Below are 11,812 nucleotides of genomic sequence, written 5' to 3'. Positions count from 1 at the left end.
CACAATACTTTCACAAGTAACCTAACCCGACGAGAAGCAAACGTCCAGGTTTAAAGATTCCGGCATAAGTATATCTTAGCTGGCTGCTACAACAATACCGTTAGTTCTTCTTCTTCTTTATTTTTTATGCCAGTGTAAACGCATCATGGTGTATATATTTTATACCAGCTAAGAAACGATAGGACCACTACAGCATTGGGTTTAGTGAGAGAGAGCCGGCTCTGGTATGTTGGTGGCGTTCATGTCTCTGATCATGTTGGACTTCTCCTTCAGCTTGGTGTGCAGCAGCGTGTGCTCCACCACGGCGATACGGATGTCCATCTGAACAATCTCCTGCTTCAGTTTGGTCAGACTCTGCTTTATCTTCACCACAGGTGCTCCATCCGACATACTGCTGCCCTTCTCCTCCATCTCCTGCTTCACCTTCTCCAGCTCCTCTGTGATCTCTGCAAGCACCCTGGTCCTCTCGGTCACCTTTCCACTCGCCTGTTGGTAGAGCTCCGTGACCTGGTTGAGTTTGGACTGGGCATTGCGGTGTTCCTGAATGTTCCAGCTGGTTGTTGATGTATTTCTCTCGGCTGCCCACCTTCTCCAGGGTCTTACTGATCTCCTCTTGCAGCTTGTAAAGGAAGCCCTTGGTCTCTTTCAGTGATGACTTGATCCCATCTCTGTTTTGATGCATTTGGTCTACATGGATCCTCCAGTCCTTGTTGTCTGTTTTAATGGTGACCTTTAATTGCGGGAGGACCCTCTCCACCTCCAGGTTCCACTCTGCCACGTCAACGTGTGATTCCAGAATGTCGTCCGGCTTTGAGGTCTGTTTGGCTTCACTCTGATTTGTCCTTGATTTCAGGGCTTGAAGGTCAAGGACATTCTCCTCTTCATCATCCGGTTCCTCTGACATCTCCTCTTCCACCTTACTGAGTGTAAGTTCTGTGTCATCCTCTATCACAGACTCTTCCTCTGTTTCCTCTTTTGGGTAGTTTGGCCTTTTTAAGACACAGCCATTTTTCTTCACAGCTTCCTCTGCAAGGCGATCCAACACATAGCAAACATACTCTCCAGAGCCGGCTTTCAATTTTGAAGGAGGGAAGTCCACTTTTACACCAAGAGCTCTCAGCTCTGAGAGTATATTGGACACGGTGGCGTTGGGGTCATCATGCTCCTCAGGTTGTACGAATGGTCTCCCTGCTGCATTTATAAGCCAGGATGCAATGCAGGTGAACATGAAGAACTGCTCGCCTGGGTTGGAAGCTGTGTAAGGACTGGAAACTAAATAATGCCTGGACAGAGCCTTCATGTTGTGCTTTGATAGGACCTCATCTTCATAACACAAAGCACTCAACTTCAACAGCAGTTCCTCCATAACGATGAAAATCTGATGTGTTGCAGGACCACGCTGCTCATCATCCTCTCCTTGTCGGTTGTCGTCTGCCATTATGAACAGTTATATGTACAAGTTGCCCCACTACCTAACAGTTAACGTAATCTTGGAGCTTTATGATGAATGATTTGCCACTTCGCGTAGCTAATGATTTCCTAACAAAGCCCAGAAACAAAACCCAACAAAACAACACAAAAGAGCATAAAGAAATTGGAAAACCACCAGTGACCACACAAACTCCACAGACTCCGTCTTAGTAGTTTTTCTACAATCCTCTTTCCTGCCTATATATATATCACAAATGTTCTAGAATGTTCTATGATGTCATAATACAACATTCTAGAACATTTGTGATGCCACAGTATGATGTCATAATAGAACATTCTAGAACATTTGTGATGTCACAGTATGATGTCATAATAGAACATTTTAGAACATTTGTGATGTCACAGTATGTCATAATAGAACATTCTAGAACATTTGTGATGTCATGTCATAATAGAATAGGCAGTTAGCCTCTGGTATGCGTGCCATTAGCGTTAGCCACGCTTCTATGCCTCTTTTCTTTTGGAAAGAATTATAAGAAAAAGTTAAAAAAATATATATATATATTTCTAATATTTTTTTTATATATCTTTTTTTTGCATTCGACTAAGAGGTTGGCAGTCGACTACGGCTCCTTTCGATCGATTAGTCGACTAATCGACTAATAGGTGTCAGCCCTAGTGATTAGGTATAGATAATAGCTATATTTAGCTTTTCTCACAGCAGAGGTGCATTTATTTTGGATTTGTCTGAAAGATAACCAATGAGCTGGATCACCTGAGTGTTTGGCACAAAACCAAGCAGTATTCCTGTCTTTAAACAGAATTGATAGTGTCGTGGATTTTGACGTCTCCAGGAATGCTTAAGTAAATACAGAATAGACAAGAGATTGGCCTTATGAGTGTGCATTAATGTCAAACCACGACAGGTTCTCCACGGGCATTGAGCAGTCTAAAACAGTGTCACACTGCGGATCAGGTATTCTGAAATAATGAAAACAGGAGATAAAAGACAGTCGGAATACTCACCTTAAATGAACACAGGTTTATTGGAGAAGAAAATGTTCAGTACATCCGTAAGGAGGGACTTTTAGTCTGAAAATATTCAGTACCTCCGTACGGAGGGACCCTTAGTCTGGCAGAGTGCATATAATTGATCACAGGTCTGGCAGAGTAAAAAGTGACACAAAGCAAAAGTGTAATGTGTTATAACACAGTGAAATAGAGACGCCTCGATCGTCTCTGATTGGGTTGGCTTTATATGGTAATTTTGGGAGTCGGAAGGGATGGGCTCTTGAGGGGGTGCAAAAGAGGGCTCGCTGCGGCCTTGGATACAAACGTTATCGGCCTGCTCTGAATATAATGAATGGATATAGTGTTTTAACAGTTTTTGAGAGAAGGATAAACATGACTTCATGGATTTAACGATCAACCCTGTTATCGGGCTTCAGAGGATTACACTCACATTTCCCCACTTTGTGCCATTCTTTGGCACACACACCTTGGTAATTTCAACCATCCACATCACCAAACTACAGCCTTAATAAATCAATACATCATAATGTCATACTTGACAGAAAGTAGAATGATAATTCCAAGCACCAATATCACTAAACAACAGTCTTAAGACACTATGCAGGTAATTGTAAAACGTTGCATTCTTAGGTAGAATAAAAAAGAACCAACCATAATAAGTACTAGGTAGAACAATAACTCTTGAGAAAGAAAGAAAAAAGTAGAGTAAATGAAAGTTCAGGTGCAAATTGAAAAGGGGAGGAGTCCCAGGCTGGGAACATATTGAAAAGGGGGAGGAGTCCCGGGCTGGGGACAGTGTAGTCGCTGGCGCCTTACTTTAGCGAGTGAACATAACCATTAAGTACAGTGGAACTAATGAGGCGTAGAGAGACGCTCAGGAACAAATATTCTTGTTCTATCGATAGTTTACCTTCGCAATTAGAGGTATGCAGGTGGAAAATGAGAGTTTAAAAAACAAATGGAAAACAATAAACAGAAAAGGAGAGAAAGAAATGTGGTACTGTTATAATAATAATAATTCATCACATCTATAAGGCGCTTCTCAGTGACCCGAAGCGCCGACAGCAGTTAATAGGAAACAAAGAACAAATAAAATAAAATGGCAGTCTTAATATAAGTAGTATTTTCAAACTCTGAATATGTACCCATATCTAAATCAGAAATTTGACTCTTTGGGGCCTGGCACTGAGAGGCTATGTGGCCTGCTTTATCACAGTTGAAACATTTACCATATTTATGCGTTCCCTTTGTCGGGTCCCAGGGTTGGAGCGTGGGCGTTTATCGTGGTGTTCATCTGAGTCGTTGTGGTGGGAGGGGCGACTTTGCATTGGAACCGCAGGAGCACTTTGTTTCATTATTTTTGGTACTGTTTCGGCCAATATTGTCAGCGATTTCTCCGGCTGCACCTGTCTTCTCGCAGTCATCGCTCCTTGCTTGGCTTGCTCCACAATCTGTCCTTCTTTCATGCAATCCTCTCCATCGGTGAAGTCCTTGGATTGTTCGACCAGGCTTGGGTAAGACTTTAATCATTGCAGTGCTTTCCACCTCCTCCAACCTTCGATGCACCAGGATGGTTCTTCCCGCCCCGTTCGGGAGTTCTATCATGGGAAGACACAGGTCATTGTCATCAGGGAGTTCTATACCGTTGCGGTCTGTAGTTGGTAGTCTTAGTTGGGGCAATGGTGGTTGTATTGCCGACTGGGGTGCGTGGTAGGGGTTCCTGTGGATCCCAGCAGCGGTGCGTTCTGATCTTCCTGGCAGGGCAGGGCTATCGTACAGGGAGCTTAGCTGGAGTTCCTGTCCCAGTTGCCCTCCCAGGGCCCCCACTGATCCTTGGGCCCGCTTCCGTAGCTCCGGCCCTGCTGTGGTATGTACTCGTTATCTTCTTTCTGCTGTGCCGAAAGAAACACCCGCTTGCTCCCCCTCACATTCCAACTGTCCTAGCCTCGTCTTCTCATATCTATATTTCGCCTCTGTTAACCACACACTCTGTGTGTAATATAATAAACATGGAAACTATTTTAGCAAAAAGAAAAGTTTGAACTCTTATTGTGGGTACAGACAGTTGTGAAAGAAATCTACTTTTATACAGCAATACTTTCTAGTTATCACATGTCCTCCTGACTGTGATTCAAGCACAAATTCACTGACAGGATTGTATAACTAACCCAAAACACATTAAAACAAGCAGAGTGAATGCCTTGAGTCCTGTTTCAATCACACTTCCATCTCATGTCAGATAAGTCAACCCTAGTCCTGTCACGGACCACAGTAAACACACACTTGTGCTGTCTTGGCAGCTTTGAGCTGCCACGGACCACAGTAAACAGAGCAGTTGACCAGAATTCAACCAACAGTGACCAAAATCCAATCGGGTTGAACTTCTCACAGTGTCACTAAATCCCTTTAAGCATTTATAGCTTGTCTTAACACAGATGGAGCAGTGACCAAAATCCAACCGGGTTGAACTTCTTGCAGTGTCACTAAATCCCTTTAAGCATTTATAGCTTAACACAGATGGAGCAGGGGCGCCCTCGTGGCGCATACCATAGTGCCTTGCGCACCTACGTGGCCGACCCGGGTTCGATCCCAGCACCCGACGTTATTTGTCGCATGTCCTCCCCACCTCTCCTCCCGTTCGCCCTCTCCTCTGTCTGTCCTGCGTGACCAAGAAAAGCTGTAAAAATGCTAAAAATTAAAAATAAAAACACAGATGGAGCAGTGACCAAAATCCAACCGGGTTGAACTTCTCGCTGTGTCACTAAATCCCTTTAAGCTTAACACAGATGGAGCAGTGACCAAAATCCAACCGGGTTGAATTTCTCGCAGTGTCACTAAATCCCTTTAAGCATTTATAGCTTGACACAGATGGAGCAGTGACCAAAATCCAACCGGGTTGAACTTCTCCCAGTGTCACTAAATCCCTTTAAGCATTTATAGCTTGTCTCAACACAGATGGAGCAGTGACCAAAATCCAACCGGGTTGAACTTCTTGCAGTGTCACTAAATCCCTTTAAGCTTAACACAGATGGAGCAGTGACCAAAATCCAACCGGGTTGAACTTCTCGCAGTGTCACTAAATCCCTTTAAGCTTAACACAGATGGAGCAGTGACCAAAATCCAACCAGGTTGAACTTCTCGCAGTGTCACTAAATCCCTTTAAGCTTAACACAGATGGAGCAGTGACCAAAATCCAACCGGGTTGAACTTCTCGCAGTGTCACTAAATCCCTTTAAGCATTTATAGCTTAACACAGATGGAGCAGTGACCAAAATCCAACCGGGTTGAACTTCTCGCAGTGTCACTAAATCCCTTTAAGCATTTATAGCGTGTCTCAACACAGATGGAGCAGTGACCAAAATCCAACCGGGTTGAACTTCTCGCAGTGTCACTAAATCCCTTTAAGCTTAACACAGATGGAGCAGTGACCAAAATCCAACCGGGTTGAACTTCTCGCAGTGTCACTAAATCCCTTTAAGCTTAACACAGATGGAGCAGTGACCAAAATCCAACCGGGTTGAACTTCTCGCAGTGTCACTAAATCCCTTTAAGCTTAACACAGATGGAGCAGTGACCAAAATCCAACCGTGTTGAACTTCTCGCAGTGTCACTAAATCCCTTTAAGCATTTATAGCTTAACACAGATGGAGCAGTGACCAAAATCCAACCGGGTTGAACTTCTCGCAGTGTAACTAAATCCCTTTAAGCATTTATAGCGTGTCTCAACACAGATGGAGCAGTGACCAAAATCCAACCGGGTTGAACTTCTCGCAGTGTCACTAAATCCCTTTAAGCTTAACACAGATGGAGCAGTGACCAAAATCCAACCGGGTTGAACTTCTCGCAGTGTCACTAAATCCCTTTAAGCTTAACACAGATGGAGCAGTGACCAAAATCCAACCGGGTTGAACTTCTCGCAGTGTCACTAAATCCCTTTAAGCTTAACACAGATGGAGCAGTGACCAAAATCCAACCGGGTTGAACTTCTCGCAGTGTCACTAAATCCCTTTAAGCTTAACACAGATGGAGCAGTGACCAAAATCCAACCGGGTTGAACTTCTCGCAGTGTCACTAAATCCCTTTAAGCATTTATAGCTTAACACAGATGGAGCAGTGACCAAAATCCAACTGGGTTGAACTTCTCGCAGTGTCACTAAATCCCTTTAAGCATTTATATAGCTTGTCTCAACACAGAGCAGATTACAATATTCAGACGCCCCCCCCACTCCTGCTCATCTCTGATTTGTAGCGACGCTGCGTGAAATGCCCGGGTGGAATGCCGGCCCGATCCCGCCGATGCAGACAGACAATTCACCCTCAGACTCCTCACTGTCTTCTCGACGTGGCTCTAGCAGAGCGATGCGAGGGGGAGCGACCCCGGTGTAATAGAGCCTGTCTGCACCAGGCAGGAAACGGTTAGCATCCCACTTCAGACACCAAAGAATGTCGTGGATTTTGACGTCTCCAGGAATGCTTAAGTAAATACAGAATAGACAAGAGATTGGCCTTATGAGCGTGCATTAATGTCAAACCACTGGCATTGAGCAGTCTAAAACAGTGTCACACTGCGAATCAGGTATTCTGAAATAATGAAAACAGGAGATAAAAGATGGAATACTCACGTTAAATGAACACAGGTTTATTGGAGAAGAAAATGTTCAGTACATCCGTACGGAGGGACTTTTAGTCTGAACATATTCAGTACCTCCGTACGGAGGGACCCTTAGTCTGGCAGATTGCATATAATTGATCACAGTTCTGGCAGAGTAAAAAGTGACACAAAGCAAAAGTGTAATGTGTTATAACACAGTGAAATAGAGACGCCTCGATCGTCTCTGATTGGGTTGGCTTTATATGGTATATCGCTGCGGCCTTGGATACAAACGTTATCGGCCTGCTCTGAATATAATGAATGGATATAGTGTTTTAACAGTTTTTGAGAGAAGGATAAACATGGATTTAACGATCAACCCTGTTGTGGGGCCCCAGAGGATTAAGACTCTGAAATTACACTCACAATAGCTCCTCTGAAAATCATGGTGCTATTCTATCTTGAATTATAAGTCTCTTGAAGGCTGCATGTTTATCAAAGAACACATTTACTGATTATGTGATGAAATCCAGGGCTGCATGAACATCAGAGACATATTAGCACAATGGGTCTAGCATGAAAGTTCTAATTAGCATAACAGTATTAGCATACATACATTACCATAAGCACATTAACATAGCATATGGATGTTAGCTTAACACAATGTGATGGGTAGCACTGATCACCAATCAACTAAAACATCACTACTCTATCAGCACAGGGCCTTGACCTGTCATCCTGTTCACGTGCATACTTGTCTTGGTGGTTATGGTATGGTTTTAAGACCATACTTGTCTTGGTGGTTGTGGTATGGTTTTAAGACCATACTTGTCTTGGTGGTTGTGGTATGGCTTTAAGACCATACTTGTCTTGGTGGTTGTGGTATGGTTTTAAGACCATACTTGTCTTAAAAATGTAACTCAACTTTTAGAAAATGTTCCAACCACCCCCACCCCCTTCCCCCACACACACAAACACATAATGCCGCTTTAAAAAAAAAACATGTAGAACCCTTGAAATGAAAACAACTACATAATAGATAAATGAAAACAGCTCAAATTCTATCAATATGCCACTGTATAAAGTTTTTATATTCTTTTTTTTATCCACTTTTTATCCTTATTTTCCATTTTTCTCCCATCCCAATTTCGTATTGCCAATTCTCCCGTTCAATTCTCCCCTCCCCTGTCTTGAACGTTGCTAGACTATGCCTCCCACTGGTCGGCTGTAGTGAGGATAGAAGCCTTGCATCATGTGTCCCCTCCGGTACACGAGGAGGCAGCCTGTCGCATCTTTTCACCAGACAGCGCAGACTCTCAGTGGCGAGGAGTAACTCGTGGGAGGCTCACGCTGCCCCCGATACTTCCTGTCTCTGATGTACAGGCGTCACCCAACCGACCTGTAGGAGTCGCTGTCCACAACGTCCAATCCCCACCCATCGACTTTCCACCCGCTACCTCTGCCAATTGAGATAGTATGACGACTGGCCCAAGCCGCAGGCAATGCTGACTCGGGGAGTCGAGACCGGAGTGCCTTGCATTGGTGACGAGTGCAATCTCCACTACGCCACCCAGCCGCCTTAAGTTTTAATATTCTTGTTGCTTAGTCGTAACCTGTATACTCCTTTTGATCTGAGGAACCAGGCTAGCTAAAACCAGCCGTTATCTCAACTCTTAAATGCAGGAATCATGAACCCTTCGGTCAGGCAACGTCTGTCGTCATATTGGTGAAACGAAACTGGGGCATCGAATTTGGGCATCCACAAAACAGATTGTTTTTTCATCGGTACATTTCCGTTTTATACCGTTTTTAATATGAATATAGTTTGGGTGCTTCTGAGTAATTCCAGTAAAAGACGCGATAATAGCCTGATTCCGCCTGATTATCGAATCTTCCTGAAATCAACGCTAGATCATCATTATTATCCTTCCTCATGCAAGAATGAAAAGAGCCCTGGACCACGGGGCTCCCCCGCCACCTCCTCCCACGCAACGGCACACAGCCACAGACATACACACAGAGACAGCTTCGATCGGGGTAGAAAGAAATATCAGATCAACGAAAGATTATATATAGTGTTCTTACCTGGTATCTGATGTAATGCAAAAAAAATTATCCAATTATCTCATTGCCATTCCAAATACTGCTCGTGGAGGTCCGTCCCACATTACCGAGCATTACACATGAACGGGCGGGTGGGGTTACTGTTCCATGCTATCGTTGCAAAGGCCTACCTCGCCTGAGCACCGAAACCCCGCCCGCACGGCTCGGATCGTCCCAGAAAAGAAACTACACCATTTCCAATGGAGTGCAATACCAGCGTAGGCGGCGGTATTTGCCCTTTTGCGAGCTCAGACCCATTCCCAATGATAACATCAGGCTGGATGGATGAAAATGAATGGGTATAGCTAATAAAAGAAATAACGATTTAAACCCTGTCTCGTGATTGGCGCTGAACGGTTGACGAGTTAACCTGACTTTTCTCGTGGCTGGTGTAGAATGAGTTAATGCATCAAACACATTTCTAAAAGTGAAAGCCTTTTAATTAAACTTGCTGACTGGTTTGTGCTCATGTCAATGCCCATGTTGTTTTTTTGTTGTCATATTGTGAACATTTCCCTATTGGAAATAGCTGCATAATTTTAATAAAATATGTCAAAATGGATCTCATGTCTCCTGTGTGTCTTTTCACCCATAAAGTTAGCCTGATCACCACTTAAGTACATGTTAATAATAATAACAGTTAAAATATGTTGGATTTAGTAATAAAATGCCAAATCATGAGTTAATATAGCCCAACATTTTAAGTACATTTAAATCAATTTCCCTTGTGAAATTGAGTTGTACCTGCACATTTTTTTTGGCTATATTAACTCATGATTTGGCATGTTATTACTAAATCCAACACATTTTAACTGTTATTAATAACATGCACTTAAGTTTTTGGTTTAAATTTAGTTCACTTATTCAATACATTTTAATCAAACTTGTGATTAAAATCTATTCAATTATATGACGTGTCCCTTTGTTGGCTTAATTTTTTTAAGTAAATCTATTCAATTATATGAAGTTTTCCTTAGTTAACCTTATTTTTTTAAGTAAACACACTTAAATACACATTATTTACAACACATGGCAATTCTTATTTACCTGCTCTAATGAATAATGCAAATGTGTTTTAATTAGCATTACAGGACTTCAATAACACTGAATGTCACTGTTCCCATAATTTCTTCATTTCTATACCCAATAGCATGTCTTCTTGCGGTGCTTGGTTTACTTGAATTGGGTCAACAGATTACCATGCATATTAAAAAGAATACCAGGTAAACATGTATTATGCAAAATCAAAACATTTTATTGCAAGTTTATTGCAAGTTTAAACATAAAAAATAAGCACAACATAACCCCACACCCCCCACTTGACCTTGCCTCCCCTCAACCCCACCCCAACACTTGACCTTTCTTAAGCCAGTAGCTTATTCTTGAGGTTGGTCACTTTTGGAGACAGCCTTGTCCAATCCAGCTCCAGGAAGAGTTTCTGGAAGACTTCGAATGTGTACCTGAGACCAAAGAGAGAAAGAAAACCAATGTCAGGTGCTTAAAATGAAATGGACAACAGTCTCACAACATTGTAAATGCCCCAACACTTGACCTTGCCTCACCCCTCACACCTTGCCGGCCAAATCCTCCCCCCTGACAGACCTTTCCATCACAGTCGAGAATGCAGCTGTGACCGTGTCCCCGACCGCCAAGAACCTTGGTGTTGTCCTCAACGACCAGTTGAACTTCTCTGTTCACATCGCAGCGACAACCAGAACCTGCAGATTCCTCCTGAGCAACGTCAGAATGATCCGCCCCTTCCTGACAAAAGAAGCCACCCAACTCCTCGTCCAATCAACAGTCATCTCCCGCCTCGACTACTGCAACGCACTGCTCGCTGGCCTCCCGGCCATTGCCACTAAGCCTCTTCAACTCATTCAGAACACAGCGGCCCGCCTGATCTCAAACCTACCGAAGTCGGCCCATGTCACCCCACTTCTTAGGGACCTGCACTGGCTCCCCATTGCTGCACGAATCCGCTTCAAGGCCCTCGACCTGGCATACCGTGCAGCAAAGGGAACCACTCCCGCCTACCTCCGGTCAATGGTCTCTAACTACACACCCGCAAGACCCCTACGCTCTGCATCTTCTGGCCGCCTCAGACCTACTCCTATCCAAGCTCCGGGAGTGTCATCAAAGAGAAGTCGCCTATTCTCAGTCCTTGCCCCACAATGGTGGAATGAACTACCCACCCCAGTTAGGACAGCCGAAACCCGTCCAATCTTTCGCCGTCGACTAAAGACGCACTTCTTCAACCATTATATGAATTAAAAAAAATAATAATAAAAAATATCTAACCCTAACTAACCTTACTGTCATGCACTTGTCCTAATAAACTAACCTACACTGTAGCACTCAACACTTTATGAACATTGTTACTCAGCTGATAGAGTTGTGCCCTTCCTGATGACTTGTCGTACAGAACTTGTAAGTCGCTTTGGATAAAAGCGTCAGCTAAATGACTAAATGTAAATGTAAATGTAAAGTGTACACAAGGTGCACATTATAAACAAACTGTTCTGTGCCAATATTCAAAACCATGAAGCCTCTTCGCTCAAATAAGTATGGCTATTTGGACAAATCTGAGATGAAACAACTACTTACAGTAACCGGATCACTGAAACTCACATTTAACCAAAACTTGAGGGAAACAAT

At 43.4% G+C, this 11,812-nt stretch overlaps 1 protein-coding gene across 1 annotated transcript; it reads right to left on the bottom strand.

The window, feature by feature from the left end:
• Nucleotides 1-201: 201 nt before the first annotated feature.
• On the bottom strand, nt 202-1,438 carry LOC311223579 (intraflagellar transport protein 57 homolog; the record flags this gene model as incomplete). Its single annotated transcript, XM_084308357.1, is given in 2 exon segments — nt 202-544; nt 546-1,438. Coding segments are annotated over 2 exon segments (1,236 nt in total).
• Between the last annotated feature and the right edge of the window lie 10,374 nt (nt 1,439-11,812).

The sequence above is a fragment of the Notolepis coatsorum genome (assembly GCF_963971535.1).
Source record: "Notolepis coatsorum genome assembly, chromosome: 2".
NCBI classification, from domain to species: Eukaryota; Metazoa; Chordata; class Actinopteri; order Aulopiformes; family Paralepididae; genus Notolepis; species Notolepis coatsorum.
The sequence above is the reverse complement of the archived record's forward strand: the minus strand, read 5'-3'. Positions and strand labels throughout refer to the sequence as shown.